This window comes from Neocloeon triangulifer, unplaced genomic scaffold (assembly GCF_031216515.1).
Source record: "Neocloeon triangulifer isolate White Clay Creek 2 clone unplaced genomic scaffold, ASM3121651v1 ptg000014l, whole genome shotgun sequence".
Taxonomy (NCBI): Eukaryota; Metazoa; Arthropoda; class Insecta; order Ephemeroptera; family Baetidae; genus Neocloeon; species Neocloeon triangulifer.
The window spans coordinates 9,755,729-9,780,022 of NW_026775556.1; the positions used below are offsets into that span (position 1 = coordinate 9,755,729).

General features: G+C 35.7%; 1 protein-coding gene and 1 long non-coding RNA gene across 2 annotated transcripts in view; both read left to right on the forward strand.

Moving 5' to 3' along the window:
- Positions 1–226: 226 nt before the first annotated feature.
- On the forward strand, positions 227–711 carry LOC132201475 (uncharacterized). Its single transcript, XR_009442284.1, has 3 exons — positions 227–339; positions 392–574; positions 625–711. It is a non-coding gene; the product is annotated as an uncharacterized LOC132201475 (long non-coding RNA).
- A 1,315-nt stretch (positions 712–2,026) lies between these two features.
- Positions 2,027–24,294, forward strand: part of LOC132200326 (carbonic anhydrase-related protein 10) — a 30,040-nt gene continuing 7,772 nt past the window's right edge. Inside the window, exons 1-2 of the mRNA XM_059625716.1 lie at positions 2,027–2,164; positions 11,709–11,756. Coding sequence (XP_059481699.1) covers positions 2,113–2,164; positions 11,709–11,756 — 100 coding nt within the window. The 5' untranslated portion in view covers positions 2,027–2,112. The remainder of the gene's footprint in view (positions 2,165–11,708; positions 11,757–24,294) is intronic.

Here is a 24,294-nt window from a genome sequence, read left to right on the forward strand (position 1 = left end):
TTTATATCAATATCTTGCAGGAGCAATGTTTTGGATTTTTTACTGGGGACAAGGAGCGACTTCTGAACTTTCTCAGAGAATTATCAGACGCACTGAGGCCAATCAGAAAACTGATTTTTTACTATACGAGCATAGCAAACTCTGCGATGCCTTTCTCAGCTGGTTTATTTAATTTTTAATTTTGCTATTAAAATATTATAATGCAAGTAATTAAATGGAATCTTAGGAAACATTTATAGCCCATCTGTGAGCTACGTCGATTATTTTGTCTTTGAAGCTTATAAACAGGAGGGATATTGGTCCGTGCTAGTGAATTTTCCATTCAGCTTGAAAAGAATGGTTAAAATACTCATTTGAAAATGTTCCTCTATTTACTTATTCAAAACTGCAGAGGGACATAATGGATGAGATAAAGAAAAAGTTAAATAACGACCAGATGGTGCTGAAGAAAATATTGCTCGGCTTGTCAGCAAAGACTCTCTATTTTGAGCTTGTGGATTCAAAGTTTAACAAAATTGGATCTGTGTTTAATTACAATCCATTAATCAAGCCACCTTACACCTCATACTCTGACGTGAGATAATAAAAATAAAAATATCTTAATAATTATGATTCTGTCTCAAGGTTTGTACGTCATTACGGGAAAAAAATGTTACTGTGGTCCGTAATAATGAAACTCAGAATTATTTTTATTATGGGCGTGTTTGGCAGGCATTTGATGACTACGAGTCGCTGAAGGAAAAAGTATATATTTTGATCACTGAAAGTAAATTTTTGAAATTTTTTTAATTTCAGATTTCTTATCTGAGAGAATTCAGCGGGGCTGGTATTACTGTTGAAGAAATGCATTATGACGACATTGACGGTGTTTGCGGCTGTGGTTCTTTTTATTACTTGAGAATGATAGGGGAGTTGTTGAAAGGCAATGAATGCAAATTTTTCCCTTGCTAAAAAATAATAAGAAAATTTATCAAAGAACTAACACTACAATTTAGATTCGTTTTCTCTTTAATTTGTAAAATAAATTTTAACCAGTATTGTGATATTTTTAAAGTATTTCAATTTCCACTAATGTTTTGAAACTGAATTAACAATAAAATATAATAAGAATCTGGTCAGTGTTATAGTTTTAAACAAATCTAGTAAAACTTGAGAAGATGAACTCAAAAATACTATGTGCACACGCCTTAAAAAAAATTGAGCGATGTGAACATGCAAATGATCGATTTATTTCCTAATAATTTCAAAAGGATAATATATTTAATAATGAAGAAATAACAGGATTTTTAAATTTTAAATTTCCCCTTTTCATGGCTATTATAAATTTGTAATAAATTGATTGATTCCATGTAAAATCATTAAATAACTTTGCGGACAAACAAAAAGATTAGATATTTATTCAATTTGATAAAGTTTCCCGGACACAAAGCACGGTTCGAATACAAAGAGTTGCTCGATTTTCGTGCCCGAAAACAATTGAGTGCTGGTGGAAAAACTTTCCCTCTTTCAGGAATTGGCGTCGAAGTCGCACAAAAACAATAACACGACACCGGCGCCGCATTTGTCGAATGTAAAACACGCACTCGTCCGTGGACAAACTGCTTCGGAAAGCCAGCAAAGCTACCGCGACGAAATCCCACGCCAATAAACCTAATCAACGTGCGCGCAAACACAATCACGAGCAAAAGGAAGCGCACGCGGCACCGACTGGGCTTTGTCGGAAAAAAAACCTATCAAATCCCACACAACCCAACTTAGAAGCAAAAAAAAAAAGCAAACGCAGGCGCCCACCAGCGGGATTAAGGAAAAAATTGATCTAAAATATGTGAGCAACAGTTTTGAAAATTAATAGGCGGAAAGTGAATTTGTGGCCTCTTTTTTGTCCAACAATAACCCAATAATGAAAAAATAAAAGCCTGCGGTGGTGTGCGAGCGTGTGATTGACACGGGGGTGCGCGGGACCACCCCTTTGCCCTGTGCCGGGCCAATCAGGACCGCCCCTCTCGCCGCTCGCTCCGGAGGACTCGTTCTGCCCGAGTCAGTCAGTTCTGCTCGGCCGGCGGTGGCACCACTACTGACTCGACGGCGCCGCTCTTGGCGCCGCTCGTCCCGATGGCGCCGCGGCCCGTCTTCCTTGCCGCCCTGCTCTGCATTTTGGCCTCTGGTGAGTAGCACGTTGAGTGCGGTTGGCACGCCGAGATCGCGTCGAGGACCGCTGGCTGACTGCTCTTCAGCCTGTGTGCCTCGCTCTGCTCTTCTTACCCACTTAGCGCGCCGCCGGTGTGAATGAGTCGCTAGGGACGGACTGCGCTTTTAATCACGCATCGCACTTTGATGTGGCGGAGCGCCTAATTTTAATAGCAAAATAGCCATTTCTTCAATAATTAAAGCTGTCTGAATTTTTTTCTTCTTCTTTATATTACTCCTTTATTTTTATATAAAATCCAATAAAAAAATTCAAAGAGAATTACATCTCGTAATTATTAGGGAAAAATATTTTAATTAGATTTTTTTAATGATTTTTTGTTTTTAATACAAGTGTATGATTGAATTTAGAATGCTGCTAAAAAATTTTGTGTAAATTTTTATGAATTGGTTAGTTGCAGTAGTTGATTTCCCCGGCCAAAATTTACTCATACAAATTTCAAAATGTTTTAGTATTTAGTTCTTAGTGTTCAACTTACTGGTAACGCACAAATTTTTAGATTGAATTTCATAATTTATATAAAAAAATAATTTACCGTTGCTTTCAAATACTTAATTATAAAAGACGTTAATAAGATCAAGATTAATTAAAAGGGCGCAAAACGTAAATTCTTGTAAACACACAATTTTGAAATAAAAGTTAAATCTCTTGATGAACTTTGTATTAGTAATTAAAAACAAAATGCTGACTCTTTGAATTGCTTTCCTACTGGAGCAGTTTAAAAAAAAAATGTGAAAGTGGCGGAGTTGATTCTTTAAATTGTTATTTCTGAGTAATTTAGCATTCATTTGAGGGGTCAATTTAGTCACTATAGAGGCAAATTGATGAACATATCTTTTGATATAAAGAATTTAACAGGTCATAAGAAGCAAATGTTTTTAACACAGACAAGTAGTGTGATTTTAGAACGAAACTTTTTCAATAATTTTCTCTAAAAAAGATTTTTATAAAAAAAAATATAAAAATTAAAAATTTTAAATTTATATGTTCAAATAAATACAGTGTTTTTATTAAAAACACGGCGAGGTTTTTCCTTTTTTAACACATTATAATTAACGGATTATATTTATTGAATATAAATAATTTTTATCTAATACAACAGATGTCAAAGACCATCCTAATTTCCTAATTGGTCAAATTTTCATGTATATGCCAATGCTGGTTCGAATCCAAATTACATTTTCATGGTGAATTCACTTTCATCATGAAATTCGAGAGGGAATTCAATTACCCTTAGAGCAAAAATAACTCGGCACTCATGCTAACGCACAATTCCCCCGTGGACTATTTTCAGCTGTACAACTCTATCTCTGTGCATATGTTACATACGTGCACGCTTTCAGCTACGAGTTTGTGTGTTTGTCTATCATTGAGAGCAACGCTTACCACTAGATACATAATTTTAACAGTGCTTGAGGCTAAACGGATTCCTGTGAAATTCTCGTGCAACCAAACTGAGTGTGCTTGTCAAAATTTTTGGTATTTATCACTCAAAGTTCTCTTCCCACCAATACTGGTGAAAGTCTGTGCGTTTCGGCCGTTTCTGGGTATCCGAAAAGAAAAGGCACTAAAAATTCTCCTTAACTTTAAATTTACGTATTAATATTATATAAAAATAGCTTTTTTTTTAGAAATTATAAGAAAAAGTGTAAAATTATTTAATGTTAATCAAATTTTATAAAAATATCAACAACTGTATACGCTACGTATGACATTATTGGTTATAGTTTGAATCCCACAAAATATTTTAAAAATATAATACTCAAGCAAATTTTGATATTATTTCATTATTTATTCTTGGTAATATCGGACAATTGAAAAAAAAGAAATGGTTTACTCCTTATTATTGCATAAGTATTAATGTGTTCAAATGTTTAAATTTTAAAATATATTTAATATTGTATAATTCTTAATCATAATGAAGGAATTTTAGATATTCAAATAATTTTATCTGGTGGCGCTTAGAATTTTTTATTTTTATTTTGATGACGATTTTTAAAGTATTTTTTAAATAATATTTTATAAATTAAATAATTTATTTTAAATCTTTTTCTGCTGGGGTCTAATTTGATAAGACTAAAATATAATATTAAATTCCTCTTACACAATTAGAGCCCTGGTAAAATCTTGTATCAATGGTTCATTTATAAATGAAAAAGACCTCTCAAATAAAGAGTGAAAAGAGTTTTCAAAGTTGGCAAAGCTACACGCGCCACATAACCCAGCAACTAATGTGGCCGTCAGGCAATAAAATGCTGGGTCTGAGGGTGCCATCAACGTCAATTGGGGAGCAGCGCGCGTCACCCCTCTAACAAAAATAGACGCGCACATTTCGGTGATTTGACAAACCCAATCGGGACTCGTTTCTTTGTGTGTGATTTCATTTGCTTTGATTCATGAAATATTCATGGTCAATCACTTAAAAAGGGCCGGCCCGGCGGTAAATATTGCAGGGGCTACGTGAGAGAGCCGCGCTCGGGGTGTGTGTCACGTGCCTGCAGATAAGACCGCTCCCGACATCCCTCGCTCGGATAAGCCCTCACGGCGGACTTTGCGAAAAACGCACACGACCACCTAAAGCAGCACAAAGGGTCCTGGAATTTCCACGGATGCATTTCCGCCTGATGAGTTTCGCGCGTGGCCGACGCAGAATGCGTGCCATGCAAATGGGATTTTAATCGACCGGTGTCCAGCGTGTCTCCTCTTTGCTTGTCCGTGGTTTTGTCTCTTATGCTGTCAGAGACCTGACAACGCCCTAGACTTTGCAAAAGTCAGGCAGGCAAAAATTTAAATTTATTGAAATCAATGTATCATATATTATTTATTTAAAATACCATACATTTTTATTTTGTATGTTTGATTTTACCTCGTCTTCATTCTTGAAATTCATTTTGGGCATTGATAAATTCATGAATTGAGGGAATTAAGACATTTTATTAGAGAGACCCGTAAAACTACTAGAGTTGAAGTGATAAAAAGAATTTGTTTCGAAATATATATCAATAAGTAGATGAAAGACTGGATAATCTAAATATTTGAAAATAATAAAGTATTAAAAATTAGGCCAATACTAAAACTTTGAATGGAAAATATAATACATTATAAAATCAAATTGAATGTAAATTAAACTAAAACTATCATATCATTAATTAATTATACATTTGTTTATACAAAGTGATTAATAGTTGAAAAAAAAATGCAGTGTGCACTAAATCTACATTATTTGCAGGATCGTTGCGCACCTACGCTTCATAAGCATAAGTTTCAGCCGCGCACTAAATCAAAGTCGTTTTTAGATAAAGCAGTCGCTAAATTTAATCCCGCTCTCGCTCGTTCGGCTTGCATGCACCTCTCTACGAAATGCAGACATAAATATCTGCGGTCGGAATTAATTGAGTTAACTAACACACGGGCCGCAGCTAGCGGTGCTGCAAACAGCGACGGCGGCGGGAATTGATTACAAAAATAGCACGCGTGGATGATGACCATAAATTAGCGGCAACGAGCGAGCGAGCGAGCGGGGGTGAAACAGTCGGCCTTATTAAAAGCGATAGCGAGCGCAGGAGAGAACCAATAATTTGCAAGCGGAGAAGTTTCTTATCGGCTAGGCCGTTTGTATCAAAGTGATTACCGCAGCGGTTATCGGGCCTAGAGCATGCATTCGCCACGCTGACGGTGATGACCATGTAACTGTTTATGCCACACATATACCCCTAATACCACACCTATAGCTCCCTCATAGTCTGCATATGATGAAATTTGCTGTAATTTATGGCTGGCTCAGATTTTATGTTGCATTTAACAAAATAGACAAAAAATAATTTGCAACTAAAAAAAAAAATACACAAACTTTCACTTTCAATATGTTGATTTCATTAAAAAGCAGATCAATTTTAGGAGAAATGGAAAAATTATTTATATCAATTCTTTCTTTATAAACCTTTTAAGGCTTATGAGAATTTGCGCCCACTTGGAGAAAGCTAAATTCTTCAATTTTTATACAAAAATCAAGCCCCATTGAGAAAAAATTACTGGCTTCATCAAGCGCACAATAATGTTCAAATTATTACACTCCTTTTTTAGTAATGTTTCTTGAGTTAAATTAGTTATTTGAATGGCGCTTGCTCAGGAAAATATTTTGCACTCAATCAACCTTCTTTGCAATTAGATTTTGTTTTACGCAGTTATAATTAATATTACAATAGAATCAATTCAATGCGATCAAAGAAAATTTTCAATAATTTTGAATTTTTTGCGTTAATAATATTTAACATCATTTTCTTTTTACGTATATATTTATAGCACTATTTTAAATGCACTATATATCGTAGAATAAATTTTTCTTGTTCGTTATCTAAAATATAATGTAAAGTCGACAATCCTATATCATAATTAATATTCATTTCGCCCTTCATCACAGATAGTGATATTTTATAATATATTTTATATAGTAAACAGTACATATATTTAAATTTACTATAAAGAAGTGATACTGAACTATTAAAATTGAGTTTTATTTTTTTAGTCTATTGATTTAAAAAGTTAAAGATTACAAATAATCAATTTAGACAAATAAACGACAACAATAAAAAAAATATTATTTATTAAAAAAAATAATAATCTAAAATCAACTTGGTGTAATTCTCAAATCCTGTTCAAATCAGCATTATTTTTTATTTTTAATTATAATACTGTATAATACATTGTTTTCAAGTTATTATTAAATTTTTAGTGTATAATCATTCCCATCAATGGTAAGCCAAGGTAGTAAATAAAACAATTTTGCAGCAGCGGCAAGCGACGGCTTATGCAAAAAGAAAAATTCTTTCATTCGGAACCAATAACAAGGGGATGAGAGCGATAGTTAAAGGCAAACTCTCCGCTTCTTTCTCATTCCACTTAAAAAATAATGAGCTAGTTATGAATAGCCGAGGAGAAAGAGAGGAAGATTTACGAAAAATCCGCCGTTATATCCACGGGAAATATCTCTCTTTTATGTAAAACGGGACACACGCCGAGGACTCTCGTGGAAGAGAGGACCGGCGCGCACTCAAATTTTATTCACGTGGAAGGAAATAATAAATTTGGCTCTCACTCTCTTTTTCTCTCTCTTTCGCCGAGATTGATTTTCCGCGTGCTGAAAAAGCGCGGACACTTTGCATAATAAAAATCCGGCGGGGCGGGGTCGCTCGTTCTCGCGGCCGACGGCGGCGAGAATTCTAAATTATCATCCGACTAGTGAATGCAAAAACTAACTTTTGACGATGGCGAAACGGTCGGGGCGTGGTGCTCGCGCAGGTAAATGCTTCCAAGCACGCTATTACCAGGATAATGCCTGTGCCGACTCGACGATGAATGAACGATGCACTTCTTCTTCTTCTTTCTTTTCTTTCTGCACGTTTTCCTGGCGCTTTGCATTTTTGCCGCCGAGGTGTGTTTCGTTTTGAGGTCGTGCAGGCACTTTGCACGTCAGCCTCTGTGTGTGTTATTATTTGCAAATACCAACACACGCCGCTCATTATGCGCGAGGCCAAAGGAAAAGCCGACGAGGATGTCGGCAAAGGCATTTCTCGGAAATTCCGTCTTTGGTTTTTCTTTTCGCTCGCGAAGGAAAAACGGCTTGATAGGCCATTATTTGCAGACAAAAGATCGATTTAGTTAGGGAAAACAGCGTGCTCGTTATCAAATTTTGGTGAATTTTGTCCAATTATTACAGAGAAATAACCGACATAAGAGAAATGCTTTTATAATATTAATTATAATTTTTATTTTAGTTTTAGTTTTTCATCATGATTCATGATTAATAAATATTTAACAATGTACTAGGAGAAAGGCGATGTTATAAGTTATAACGATACTAAAAAAGCAAAAATTAAAATATCTTAAAGAAGGGAACAGGAAAATAGGTGGATCACATAAATTGCCATTTAATAGTATGCAGTATGCCCAATGAGGAATTCATAAATATTTTTTTATCAGGAGAATTTTTAACCGATTATTGTTATATTATAATTTTTTTTTGTCTTTAGCTGAAGTAATTTATTTTTTTGTTTAAACTCAACAAAATTAAGTTGCAATTAAGTTTTTCTTGACTGGAGCTTTTTGTTCCTAAAAATAATAAATTTTCAACGAAGAAATGCAAATTTTCTATACATCTTAATAAAATTGATCTAAATGAAATAAAAAATCAAAATGAAATGATTCCTGATTTAGGAAAATTTTTTTTAAATCATATTTGATCTACTATTTTTACCTCAAACGGTCTGTGCGAAAAATTTTGATTTTTCTTTATTGATGCGTAAAAGACAAACGCAATGCAATAATTCAAGCTAATAACAAGCTTGAGAATTTTGTTCACCTAAATTCTATTATATCTTTTCTTTAATTCCACAGAAATAATTAAATATCATGTTTTGTGCTAAAAGTTTCCATATCTTATTTCAAAATCATCACATTATTCGTGGAAATTCAGCGTGAAACTGAAAACCGCACGCGGGTGGAGAGTCTTGAAATGAAGTTCCTCCTTTGCAGTTTCCGGAATCATTGTGAATTTAAACGAGTTCCCTTTCACTCGCAGTTTCCTCTCTACCTTGTAAGACCGTGAGGAAGCAGTCTAATTCCCGCTCGGTCCCGCATCTCTCGTCGGCAAGTCGAGAGAATGCGAAAGTTATTCGGCGGCGACAGCCAAGATTTTGCTCGCAAGATAAGTTAGCGTACGCAAATAGTGCGTTTGTTTGCATGTTTGTGTGTTTGTTTGTTTGTTTGCATGTTTGCCTTTGTCTCGCGCCGCGTGAATTACAAGTGAACGCAAACACACACCTCTGTCATTACACTTTTCGCAAAGCACACCATGCACGCATCGCGAAATCTAAATCAAATTTGCACGCGAAAAACGCACTTGTGCGGGTGCAAAGTTGTATCTGATTACTGAAGTTAATCAAATTCATCAGAGCGTAGCTGAATGCTTATTGATTAAATGATAAAAATTATGAATATTTAAAATTGTGTAAATTTTTATAGCACTGTCTCAATTATAATCAATAAAGTGGCCTCTATGCTTTCCACAAAAGATTTTATTTACATTAAAAGTGATGATAAATCAACTTTAAAATTTATGTGCATTAATTAATAAATAAATTTTGATTCTTTAAGCTAAACTTTTTATCGTTTTATTTTTAAATCAAAATTTGCAAGAAATGAACATATAAAAAAATAATAAGGCGTCTTATACAAAATTATTTATATATGTGAATAAATAAAATAATAATGCAAAATACTATTAATAATTTTTTGAAAAACAACAAAATATTTACGTATTAAAACAACTTATATTTATAAGCTGCATTTTAAAAAACATAATAACTTGTAATAATTAATTCTATGAAATATATTTTATTTATATCACTCCTGCCACCCAAGTGTAAAAAATCGGAGCTGTCGGTCAGGAGTGATGTAACACTTTCAATTCAGTTTGGTGTAGCAAAAGTTTTGCAATGAGGGATTTCAAACGTTGGCGTTGCGTGAAAATAAGTATTAGCGTGGGTGGGTCCCAATCGATTAGGCGCTCACAATGGGCTTTGAAACGGTGATCTTAAGGAGCTGGTGATTTGCGAGCGAGCGACGGGCCTGTGCGGTTTGATGTTTCTGTTAACGCGTCCGTTCGTGTTTTCTATTCGCCTTTCGGCTCGCTCGTGCGAACTCGCAGTTCATCACGGCGCACGCGAGCATTATTTATTCCTCGAGAGCTGTGTGTGTGCTGCTCGCCCACATTAAAAGTGTAATTAAAATCCCTCAGTGTTTGCCCACGGCTAATTGCTAGGCCATCTACCCTAGAGCCAATTCGCTAATGGCCCCACTTTTTATGGCCCTGACTTTTGACCGCGTCTGAATTTCTACCTTTTAGTTTTAATTAAATGGATTTTCAATATGCACGCTCTAAAAAAAAGAGCTGCTTGATGGATATTCACGAACTGAAATGTACAAATTGAACAGAGAAATACAGAATAGCGAGTGGATGAACCAAATTTTTTCCTTTACAATTTTATTATCAGAACTGGGAACAAATGGTCTGCCATTTTATGGAAAAAAAATTTCCGCTTAACTCCAATTTCATTAATAATTAAGTTTTAATTATTTTAATTTGCTAATGCTTACTCAATTTAGCTCGTGATAAAAATTCTGTTTTTTCCTCTACATTACAATGGATTAAGTGTTCGGTTTTTATTTGGTTTTTACCGCAAGTTTGGAAGTACTACTTTTCCATTTTATCTCTCTGTCTCTTGTCTCGTGTGTGTCAAAAGTACTCTGGCATGCCGCAAAGGGTAGATAGTTTTTGGACGACGGCAACGCTAATCTGATAGTCGCAAGGGCAGATGCGAGTTTTTATGAGTGGTTAGATCGGAGGCTGGGCGCCCGAGAGTCGCATCCCGAGGCGCCAGCGAGGCGCTGCCGATCCGACTGACCTACTATTTATGCCAAATGACGGCATAAAAAGTAGCGTTCACTCCGCATGATGAAGCTGTACTGTATCCGCTGCACACAAAAGCAGCTCCTTTTCTTACATGCATAAAAATTTATCTTTAAAAAATAGACAAGCCGGTTGAAATACACATTACTTGCATGAAATATGTACAGCGGCAGCCACGAGCGCCGCTGAGACTGACCCGCTGCTGAGAGAAAATTTCCCTTCATCCGTGCGCGCACAGTACAGCGGATAAATCGCCGCGGGAAGATGAAAAATGTGTCTCTTTTTCCACAGAATTTGTATTGATTATGGCGTGGATTTCCCATTCACTGCTGCATCCCTAGCAGCTACAATTTTGCACAAAGGGATGGGAACGACGCGTATCGAAAATATGTCTTGTTACGTTTCAATTTGCGACTGTAAAAACCACATTTGCATTCAGAACAGCAGGGAATTGCTAGATAAAAAGATGCTAAATTGAACCATTTTCTCTTACTTGAAGCTTTATTTATTGCATTAATACATTATTTTTTTTCAAATGATAGATACATAGCCAAATTGTCGTAAGAAAATGCGTCGACTGGACTTTGAGAAAATATGAAATTAAATTTTACGTTTTTTTTTTCGTTCGGAACATATTTCAATTTATTTTCGTAGTTTTCAGTTTGTTTCAGATGAAATTTTAATATTTTATAATTGAGTAAAATTGTATGTAGCTAGTAAAAGAATCATGAAACTCGGATCTACAAACTAAAATACTGGACAGAAGTCACTTGAAGGTGTCACAAAACTCATTTTACTTGTCATAAATCACATTACATTACAATAATTATGTGGCATTGAAAGAAGTAGCACTTGATTATATATGGCAATCTTTCTTAATATCGTCAATTAAAGTATATAAAAAAAAACAATAAACAAAAATGTAAATTAGAAATTAGATTAATTTTTGCATCTATTAAATTTAATCATTACAAGTTTTATTTTCCTAATCGATCGCTTACAAAATATTGACCGATGCATTTAAATATGTTCCAGCTGTCTACGCAAGCTGGGAAGAGTGGTGGACCTACGATGGAATTTCAGGTGAGTTTGATTCAGATTGACTCACTTACTTAAACACTCCCAAAAACCAACATCAAAGCTGCCTAGCTCCAATCGTCATTTTGCCAGAAAGTTTCCTCTGCGGCAGTTTGTTTCGTTTGCTCAGATAGACTGGCTCACTTTGGGCGGAGAGTGTAGTGTGATTAAAATGAACTGCGGCAGGCGTCATTGGCGTCAGTCAAAGTGAGCGCCGGCAGCAGTTTATTGAATTGGCCCAAGTTGGTCCCAGGCCGTGTGCGTGTCTATCTGTACGCGGGTCACACCTTGCACGAGTTGTGATGGAAAAAGTTTATTCAATACGATTGTTTCCGAGAGCCAACTAGTGCTAGCATGCGAGCCGCGTATCCAACTTTGTTACACCGGCCTTTCTCTTTCCCGGCTCCAACTCCTCTCTTTTCGCCGAGAGAGTCTGTGAGTGTGCTCGACTTTATCAACGATATATACGGTCCGAGCTGGCTGGCTCTCTGGGCGTTTTACCTGTCCGCTGCCAAATTTATTCCTGCGTGCCAACTAACCGAGAGTCGAGCCAAAACGGAACCACCGCGTCTCGGCTCTGAGTTATTGCCTCTCGTCGCTGAGGTTTCTGTAAATCTTAATTATGACCTGGAGGAGGTGGAAATGCCTCAACCGAGAGATACACGGGTGCGGCATTAAGCTTTGAAACATTGATCTTGGCTTCCCAAATAAACCGATTCAAGATATCCACGCAATAAATTTTGATTTAATATGCCCCCTTGAGTAGTTCATCTTCAAATCTGAGAGCGGATCTCTCCTCAATAAATTGTTATTGGAAAATTAGACACGGTTCAAAATCTTATTGTTAATATTACATTATTGCGCTTAATTGCCAGTTTTCTAAGGAAATACCAAAATTGTGAGTAAAATTTTATGATATTTGATAAAAAAAAAAATTTGAACCTGTCAGAAAAAAAATTATTATTCTTCTTGCTATAATCATGTTGGAATCTTTAGTGCCTTCATGCGGTGTTTACAAATTGTTGCTAAATACATACAATATTATGGTTTATTGCTATGGGGGCGGCAATAAAGCCTTTTATATAGGGTTTTCAGTGTAAGTATCAAAAAAGGATGAATTTTTTTATTAGAGGTCGTTCTTGAAAGGATTTCATTTTTATTTATTTTATTAAAATAATAAATAGCAATCCACCCATCGTTGGCTGTCCAAAAATAAAATGAAACAGGAAATAGAAATTATGATTTGCATTTGCATTTACGCTTAAAGAAATCTATCAAAACAAATTTATACTTTTAATTTTAATAAATTCAATCATTGTCTCCGTTTAAATCAAAATTCTTAACCGAATTAATCAAATTCCTGTATTTTTTCTCTGTTGCCTGTTAATTAATCAATTTAAATGTCTGCGCAATGATTGGAGCTCTCTAATAATGTTGGCTTTTCAATTTTCCAAGCTTTGATGAACGCTTGACACGCGAATAAACGGGAGAGAGCCACATGCGTTTATAACAAATTGGTTTCGCTCTTTCCGCGGCGATAAAAGACACGATAGAAGGCAGCCACCGGGTGAACCCTTTTAGCGATAATCTATTCAGAAAAGTGGCGCGCGGTGGCGGCGGCGGTCTTTGACAAATGGAATCATATTCGTTTTGTCGGCAAGCAGCCGGGAAAGTTAGGCTTTTTGTCGGGCACGCACGCTTGTTGTGGTTGCCTAACTAGGCAGCCCCGCCAACCTGCGCTGCGGAATAAAATTCACCAAACTCTCCACTACACGCTGTGCTCTGATTTAACGAGCCGGCAAAATCAGTCGGAACCAAAAACATCCGCAGTATCTATTTCAAAGTAAATGTGCTCAGCTGTGAAATGAATCAGAGCGCAATTTGTTTATTTAGCGAAATGTCAAAAGCGTGTAATGAGTGTTTGCTTTGGAGATGTTGAATTAAAAAAAAATTCCCACTTTGTGCCGGTGCCAGTTTGGGTGTAAAAAATCGTTGATGGGATTAATTATGTAAACAACTGGCTCAAAATGAATTCAGATATTTTGTTTGTGAAAGGAAAAGCGTATGATTTGTAAAATTTTAATTTCAGTACTTTTTTACATTTTGAAATTGATTTCATTTGAGGCCATTCGCAAATACTCCAATAATTAGAAAACAAAAAACTGGATATTTCTCTCTGTGCTTTCCCCCCTGCCAGGGAGATACAAAAAGTTGACGGTATCAAAAGTTATGCGCCTCATACAAATAAGACCGCAGAGCCGGAAAAGCCAAGGAGCAAAGAGCAGAAGAGGAAATTCGGAGCAAAAAGTCATAAGCAGAATCAAGATGCGTGAAGAGAGGGCAATAAATTGGCGAAACACTGACAATAACTCGTCGCGGCGGTGGATTAAGCATAATGGAGTGACGACGGCAAGAAGGCCGAGTTTTGTGTGTTGTTGTCACCGAGGGCGGTTCGTTCTTTGCCGGTCCAGTGAATTCCGCTCGAACTCGCTCGTTTTTGCTTCTGCCCCAGTTGGAGATGGAGCTCGTTAGTGCCGGCATTATCAACACTAATGACCCGCTGTTTAAAATATTCATCGCTTATTGACTCGCGTAGGTCGCAGCGTCTGGTGTTGTCATTATGCATGTTTGCGGCCCTCAAAGGCACCGCCGCCCACACCAGCAAACAAACCGAAAGGCAGCTAATGATTTTCCAAGTGCGCTTTGACCGATCCGTATCGTGATTTTTTCCGCAGACTTCATGATACTAATGCCACTTTGTCTCTTTTGCGTTTGTAGGCGCCACCAAAAGTGACAGCTTTTTACCTTAAACACCGCTTTGGGACCTTTTTGTGCATGCCCTAAAATTATTTGATAAAAGGATCTAGCGCCACTGTTGAAAATAAGAAAATAATCTCTTAAGCAGATGTTTACAATTTTATATATTTATAAAAATATGAATAGCATTTTACAATTTTTTTTATATATATTATTTTTAAAAATTTTCATTCATTTTTTTTTTAATTCTTTAATAATAATTTTATAACTTCAACTAATTTTTTTTAACAGCAAATATAGTTTATATCATCCAAACGGTAGAAGCTTTAATAGCGAAATTATTAAAACTATTTTTTTTAATATAAATCATACTTATTGATAATATACATTGCTACACAATATCTAAAGAATACTGTAGACGAGTCATATTGTTTTCATGTATATGCGATGATTACAGATATTGAACTGTATTAAATTGAATACGAATCTTATGGTTATTCGATTTTCTGCTGGAAATAAAAGATTTGGAAAATATTGAAAATAACCACATGCTTTTGCTCTTATGTTTATGTATTGCATAAATTTAAAAATATTTTACAATTAAATATAATTAGGCCCCTTTAATTGAATTTTCAAATCTGTGTTCGCATAAATTACTGTTCAATCTATGTAATTATCTGGTAAGCATCATTAACAGAAAGTTCACTCTGTTCCCGCAAAACAAATAATTAAGTTTCTCTGCAGCAGCAATAAGATATATTTCAAGATAAAATATCTCCGCTTCTTTTTCATTTCTTCCGCGCGCGCTCTCGTGCCCTGATAAATATCACCCCGCATTTTTGCTCGCGAGCGAAAATAGCCGTTAAGAGGAAAAGCGGTGTAGCAGTCTCTTTTCCGATGATTTATCGCGGCGGCGAAATATTTTGCGGCCGTAAAGCACGCGCACGTCAGCCGAACGTGTTGACTGTTGGTGCTCAATTGTACTTGTGTGTGCGGTGCGCGCGCGGCGGGTCTGCCTGCCTACCCTACACGCCGTTGCATGTACTCGCATTGTGTTCGGTTCGCTCGCTCGCTCGGCTACATGGCATACTCGTGAATGGATCACGTGGACGGCGAGAGAATAAAGCACAGATTTAGTGCCCATGCATGATCGTGAATTTGATGGGGGAATAACAAAATAAATATTTGCAAGTTAAATCTCAATTCTCAATAATAAAAGGTATTATTATTTACCTTTCTTTTGCTTCCATTTTATGTTTGAATAATAGCACACAAAACAACTTTGAATCTAAAATTGTCTAAAAGTATGTTTCGTAGATATAGATGTTCATTATTTTTGTTATAATTATTACTATTTTATTTTTTAGTTAAATGAGCTAAACTTATTTATTTAATAAAATAAACCTATTTGTCTTATTCTTACTTTTGAAAATAAATAAGGATTATAATGAAAATTTTTTTAACAAATTTTTTTCCTTATTTGTTTTTTTCTAAGCTTTAATCCACAATATATTATGTCATCTTTGTAGATAACAAGAAAAATCATCGACATAGTAATCCGTTTAGTTAGTAAAACTGTAAAACCTGTAATTTGTTTTTTAAGTTTTTTTTATAACATTTCGGGTCATGCCGAGACAAAAAGTCTTGTCGGCCCTTTTTGAGCTTGAGGAGGGCAAGCTCCAATTTTATAGTGTTTAGGTTTATTTTATAATATCTACTTTACTATCATAATAAAATTAAGATATTTGAGCCCATAATTAAATTTATTACAACAATTTAAGTGTGATTTGTAATGCACTAAAGAATGAAATAAGTTTTTAACACTTCATACAGACCCAAAACCAAAAAGCGCTTCCGTTTATCCACAAAGCGGCGGAAAGACTCCAGTAGAGAGTTTTCGGCTCAACAACGCTTTTTTTCAATATTGTTTTTCCGTATGTGCGCACAAAACCCAAACAAAAAAAGTACTTATCGTTCGGAATTGAATGAGAGCATCTGAAGTGGAAAAGCAAATCTCTCACGAGTCGCAATCGCGTCTGCTTTGGTGTATTTATTTGCATGCCGCCGCACGGCCGCGGACTGCGCAAAAACTCACCTGCAGAGCAGAATTTATATTTCGACCGCGGATTTATTTATCGGTGCTTGAGAGAGTAAATAGAAAAGCAAATTATCCCGAGCCTGGGAAAAGCAGCGAGTCGATCGCCTTTTCGCCAGCAGACCGCAATAAAGAACAGAGCAAACATATAAAATAAAACGAGAAAGCGAAGGGGCCCGTTCGCCTTCTTTAATAATTAAATCTGCAAGAATCGGGCTGAAGCAATTTGCGCGGCCTCGGAGGAGTGAAAATAAATAAGAGCAGTGCCGGCAAATCAAATTTGTGCGTCGAGTATCCATGGCGACTGGACGTGTTTGGCTCGTAAAAGAACAATCCAAATAATGACCATATTATGTTGACAATGCCAAAATAGCGACAGTCAACGCGAGCTTCCGCCACCACCTGCCTCTAATCATAACAAAATTACATTAGTTACTTGTAGGCACAAAAAGTGACTAAAGATTTAAAATAATATTTATTTTAATTTTTATTGATGGTATCAAAATATGCAAGGAGGAGAAATGTTTACAATTTTTTTTTATTTAGATCAATTAAATAATTTTGTCGTACGTACACGAGTTTTAAATTTTCCAAGTGTTAATTATAGAATAAGTTCAGCAATTCCTTTTGTTTAAGCAAATTGTTTGTTAATAAGATAATAATTATTTGCAAATGAAATACGTCATCAAACATTATGTCAATTAAACAAGTAAAATAATAGAAAAAATATATAATATTGTTGTATTGATGCTTTAATTTCCAAAATTGAAATATTCAACTTTGTGCTTTTCTTGAACAATTTTTTTCCAAATAAAATATTAATAAATGGTTTAATCAAATAGTTTATAAAGTTCAATTGAATACGGAATAAAAAAAATTATGCTAAATCAAACAATTATCAAAAATTTATATTTAAAATAAAAATGTGATATTTAATTATACAATATTATATTTGAAATACGTTTAGAGTTCATTGATTTGTATTTAATTATTTTACATACTGAACATGAGTAATGAGTCTCCCCACGTAATTTGAATTAATTCTCTTGCGCCCTGTCAGTGGGAAAACTGCGCCGACAAAACACACTCTCATTACCAGCGCGGTCGCTAAATTTTAATTAAAAAAGATGTAACCGTAGCGAAATGAGAAACTGTTGACAGAGCGCGAGCGAAAAAGCCACTTAGTTGGCTAAAATAAACGCTATCTCATCATCAGAAAATTCAAACAAACGCGCGTTTGTTCGAGCAAAAAACTGTTTCCTTTTGTGCGGCGACCTGGAGGCGGTGCAGTTATACGTTTAGCTTTTTCCCAGTTCGCACGAGACGACGACTCTAATTAATGGAGCGCAAACAGCGTGTCACTCAACCATACTTCTTAATTCACAGCGTTAAAAATTAATGGACAAAGTTTCGCAGACGACGCGAGAGTTGTTGTTTTTTTCTCACGCCAACTGCGGTGGCCAGAGAGAGGGAGAGAGAGCTAGTGGTCCTCTTAATGAAAATGGACTGCGACGTTCCCTGCGAGAGAAAGGGGGGCGCAGCATCATTTTCCCACTTAATCAATATGACATAAAACTTTTATTTGCGGTTAACCCACCGCCGGTGTGTGAGCGCGTCCGAATCTTTCCGACCCTTCTTGTGCTCTCGGCCGGAGAGGGCGCGTGAAATCTGATTGTTTATGCATGCAATGAGTGCCCCTGCCACGCCGCAATCCGACGGTATATCCAAGGCGTACTCATGCAAATTCGGCATCTAAATTTTAATGCGCACTCGGAGCAACTTTTTTCGCCACGAGTTTGTAAACTCGTCGTGAGTGCGAATCTCATCTTTTGCTGAATTTTTGCGGCACACGACCGTGGTGACACTGGTGACATTTGGCTGACATCGTGTCGCGCCATGAAAGTGGAATTAAAGTATTTGCAGGTGCGAAAAGTGCCGACGGCTAGTTTTTTTACGGGCACGCGCAACATTTCTCAGATTTGTCTCCCCGAGTGTCTTCTTTAAAGGCCTTTCTTAAAACACTTATAATGATTTAATGATTCGCTACGAGTACAAATACAAAAATCGATTAGCCTCAACACCAAATCAAATTTGATTAAAAAATTACCGCAAGGAGCCATTTCTATAAACAGAAAATTTGAAGACAATTTTTGAAAGGCTGTTGGTACTTTTTGTCAGGTTTTACGATTTTTATTTTTTTACCTGGACACTTATCTTGTCCTTCATTACTTGATTGGTAGTGATAGGCCCTTTCTTGCACTCAAAACTCCTGATCTATAAAATCAAACCTAAAACTAAAAAATAATAATATTATATTACAAACAATCAAAAACAACTTTGCTATGATTATCTCTATCTGTTTCTCGATGCATGTACTTCAAATTTTTTCCTGCCAGTTTAAACATTAATGGGTGACATCAAATTCCAAATTCTAAGCCTCTGGAAAGGTCCCGAAACGCGGTCCACTTTAAAGACAACCGCACGTTTGTTATGCAGAGAGGACCGCATCACAGTTGCCGAGAGACAAAGTGCTCTTCCAGGTGAATTTATTTACGCACTCGCAACGCACGTGTACTCCAGATTATTTCGTATGGCCCCGGGGGGGGGGGGGGGGGGACGCGCTCATTACCTTACCTGTAAGAAAAACTTTCCCGCCCACAAAATAAAAATATCTTTATAATACTAACATGAGTGCTGGCAGTGGAGAGCAATTTTAGCAGCTATAAATCTTGTAGAACAAATTTAGCGTGCTAAAGAATAATTTTTATTCAACAACTATGACCAACCCCAAAGTTGACAAATAATGTTGATGCCATTATGAAAATTGATTATTCTTCTTCATTAAAACAGGTTATATTATCTAAGCAAACCTTAATTTTATATTGCATTTCATTTAACTACTAATTACCGAACTAAAAAAATCTTATTGAAAAAAATGGCGAAAAATGAAAAAAAGTTGTTGATAGCCAAAAAAAATATTAGGAGAAAAAGGCACCAAAAGGCGTAAGTAAATCTGTTTGTTAAATGGAGAGATTAAAATTTAAAAAAAAATAAATAAAATTTTAACATTATTTGAAAAGAGGATAAGATTCTAATTTCTATCAGAATGTTTGTGGAATCATCAAATTTTAGAGAAATGTATAATGTAAGATTTATAATAGTATTAAAAAAAGTAAATATTATGATACATTCAAAAGATACTCATAAGCTTCACATTTATTAACTTTTCAGTTCCAGCATGAATGAATAAGCACTTGAAATCTTATTTTGAGCGTAAATCTCTTTCACATCACATTTTGCGCTTTCGTTTTTTACGCCATGGTGTGCGAATTTGATTTTTTCTCTGAAGAGCAAGGGCAAAAATACACAAGAGTAATCGCTCCAACGTGCAAATCCAGCCGGCGGAGTGTTTGCACTGGGGGAGTTTAGCACCCACGCTCTAATTGCGCCGTTGATCAAATAAATAAATCAAACGAGCCAGTGACCCGCGAAAGCGGCGGAGCCGCGAATGATTCAATTTTTGCGTGCACTTGGGCGAGATCCATAATTAAAATGCAGCACCCCGTCCACCGCCGAGCTGAAAACGTACATAATTCTCCGAGCGGAATGAAAAAAAAATATATAAAAACAGCGCGGCGACGGCAGGTTTTGGCGGGCCGCGTCGCCGGGGGTTGACAGCCGAGGAGAAGAGAAACCTGCGTTATTAAAACGCGGAATCCAATTTTCTAAACAATTCCATTTAAAATGCAATCTTCGGCCTCCTCTGCTTTGTCTTTCTTGCTGGCTGTCTCTTTCTCATTATGTCTCCGCCGCTTACGCTGGTTGGCCCCGCGAAATAATGCATTTGTATATAAGCTCGTTTTATTTCAGGGTTAATGGATTTGCTCGAGCTGATGCAAATTTAATTTTGCGTCTCGGGGAGAGACACACGCAGACCTGAGTATTTATGCAGCTCGCGGATTTTGAATGCTAATTGCATTTTTCGTCTCTCTGGAGGCGTGTTGAGCATGAAAATTTGTCCTCGTGACGTGGGTGCGATCGTTTGCGGAATCTCAATTAGAACATCCTGAAAATTGATTTTCTTTTGTTTGTCAGGCGACAAATTCTAATGTGTATAAGCGGCGTTTCTGTATTTTGTTATAAATTTTACAAACGTATAAGTAAAAGATCTTCATCTTTCGAGTCCGCCTTGCTGCATTTGGCAAATTTATATTATTAATTATTATAAATTCATTTAATCATATTTTATGGTTAAAATACAAGAGAACATACACATTTTTAAATATTTTTTACTACAATACTAATTGAATTATCTATATTTCTTAATTTCATATATTTAATTTTAATATTGCTTACTCATTAGTTAAATTTGTTTTCTTGATTTGATAAATAATTAAATTAATGATTTCAATAAGTTGAATATTAAAATGTAAAATTATTTATTACAAATTTTTAAATTAATTTACTTCGAGCTCTGTATTTTGGAAGAGGTGTTATTCTTATTTAGGTTGTTTTGCTTTATGTTAATATAATTTTATAAAATAGAGGTGTAATATTTTAAATAATTATTTAAAATTTAAATTTGCCCAGCATAGCCAAGATATTCTTGAGCTCATAATTTTCAATCTTTAATTTAATTAAGAAATTATTGCACTTTATACTTTGCAATTTCCAAATGAAAACAAGAAGCTGATTTAATAAATTGAAACTCTTATTGTGATTAGTAAGCAAAACCCAGTAACTCTTTAACATGAAATGTGCGAAAAAAATAAATTAAAATTTAACAATGACTAATCCCGCGCGCTAAACGACTCTCGGCACCAAGTTGAGAATCCCGAGTGAGTAATTAAGCGTGGCGCCCCCTTTTCTGAGTATCTCAACTCTCTTGCGACAAAGACTTAAAGACGTGGAGGAACTAATGTGTTCGCTTAATTTCTCCCCTTTGCACTCCCCCGCAACAAACGAAAGATCAGCCAATTTTCCGGCACCAGGAGGCGAGTGTTTGCGGGCAGGTGTGTATTTACTCGGGCCACCCCACTTTGTTTTGGAGCCTCCTTTGCAGTTTCCGGCGTGCGAGAGTTTTCTCTCTGCCCCGCTTGTGCGCACAATAGTCAAGCCAGAGCAGATCTTTACAAATTAGCATCCTTTAGCAGCCTTTGTTGCTCGAGCACCTTTTGATGTAGCGCCTTTCACTTTCATTAAGACCCAGATTTATATGCAAATTAGCCGCGCGAGCAGACGAGAAAAATAAATCCACTCACGGCGCGGCGCATTGTTTTTAATTGCGTGGCGGCGTTTAGAAAATAATTAAGAACGCGCGCGCATCAGGTTTTCCACCTAAATATATTTAAATATTCTTGCTGTGCAGCGCATATTAATCCCGTAATAGGCTTTTTAATTGGAAAAAAGCTAAATGTGGTTTCCAAGTGCTTTTCCGCGCTTGCGGAGACGAAAATTGCAAGGAATATGAGTTAAAAAGCAATTAAGAAGCTAGCTGTCGTACATTAATTTTATTTTTCTTCCGTACACCATCAGATTTTTCAAGGCTCTGAAGGTATAAAGGATACAGAAAAAAGAAAATCTAGATTTTAAACTGCAGGTATATTATTTTTATTTGATTAAACCCTGATTTTGTATTAATACAATTTAAATACTTATTATTTTAATATCGTGCAAAATGCATTTTATTTTTTGTCCTTATTTTTTTCTTTGATTTTAATTTTTTTAATGTACAATATATAATAAGAAGTAAAAAAAAAAAAATACAAGATATTCTTTGAAAATATTATACAATTTACATTTTTGTTTTCTTTTGAAGCTGCATACTTTTGATCACAATATAGGAAAAATATCAATTAGCTGTAAAAAAATTTGGTTAATGCTTGCTGTACAGGAAATATTTAAGTCTGATTAATCATATCAATTTGTAAGAAAATATTGAGAGAAAAATGAATAAGCTTAAAACAACGTATCTTAAAAGAAAATTATGCTCCAGTAGTATATGCTGCTATGATACCATAATTTATCCAGTCACATTCTATTCTCGGAGCGAACAATGAAGATGGTCGTGGGTGCACTTAATGCAAAATACGGCTCATGTTTCAAGCGGTTCCATTTCCAAGTTTGCGTTCAGCGGCAGCCAATCCTCTTAATTTTGTGCCGACAATCTCCTCAACTCTCCTCCCCGGCCCGTCTTTTATTTCACTCGCCTCTTGTGAGCGTCGGCATAAGCCAAAAATTAATTAGACTTTGAAAAGTCCGTAACTGGATTAGAATAACTTCGAAACTTGGCGGCGGCGACGACGCACGTGTGTGCGGCGGGGGCGACAGCTTAATTCAAAATAAATTTCGTCCAAGGTGATTTGGGACGAAATTACCTACAGCTGCTGAAATATGCATGATCCCTGCTGATAATTCGCGCATCCCACGAGCCGTGCCAAGAAAAATCGGCCTCGGCTGAAAAATAGCCTCGGCTGATGGCGAATTAAAAATGCATGTCGAGTGATCAATATATTTTTCAACTCTTCGCGGAATATCCCACACTCGAGTGCCTCTCTCTGTGTGTACCTGAGTAAGATCGAGTGGCGAGGAAATAAATAATGAACCGAGCTCAAATTGGATGTCACGCTGCGCCTCTGCCGCGGAAATTACAATAAATCTCCGAGCAGCAAGGCGATACTCGCGATATTAATTTTGCGTAACGAGTTTCGTCAGCGGCGGTGTCGTGCCGGTTGCATACCGCGCGAGTAATGAATGAAAGTCGCATTATTTTCTGCACGGCAAGGCGTGGGACGTGGTGTGAAACACCGTTTAATTAATGCAACATGCAGTTTTACACTACTTGGTAAAATTTGCATACGCTTGTGTTCACAAAGATCAAACAGTCTCATTAATCAACGATATAACAATTGAATCAATAATAAACTTTACATTAAATACTTATTACATTAAAAATACTATGGAAATTATTGAATTGCGTCTCTTTACATTGAAGCACAACATATTATATTAAGTGAATGCATAAAAATTAAACAAGATTAAATATTTAAAACAATTATTATTCTTATATTATCACTTTTAGTGATTTTTAACTTTAAAAAATTTTAATTTATCATTGTTTAAATCTTTAGGAAATAACTTTTTAATTTTTTAATCATATATTATATATTTATTATTATTTAAATTTAATGGGTCAACTGATTCTGAAAACTTACAGCAGTAAAATTGGCCAAAAATACATAAATATATTGGTTATATGTGACATTTATAAATAATTTTAAACAAATTTTTATTGTCGATTTTATAATATGGAAAAAGTAAATTTGCCTTATCTCATCTCAATGTGCGACAATTTTAATGTGCCAAAGCCAGAAGAAAATTTTATTTTACATTCCTTCACTATTTTTAACAGTGAGAATTAAACCCTTAAGTTTCAGCAAATAAAACCGAGTATATTTATAAACTGGGAATATATTAATAATTTAGCATTGGTTGAAATAATAATTGTGTACTATTTAAAATTTAAATATCATAATGCTGTGAGTGTAATCAGGAAGTTTTCAATTAAAAAGAGCACCTCATTTTTCATGGTGCGAGAACAACATCGGCCGAGCGGGGTGACATCTCGAGCCTGGAGAAAACAAGAGAATCCCCAGGTGAATGCTTGGCAAAAGAGAGAGATGCTTCTCACTA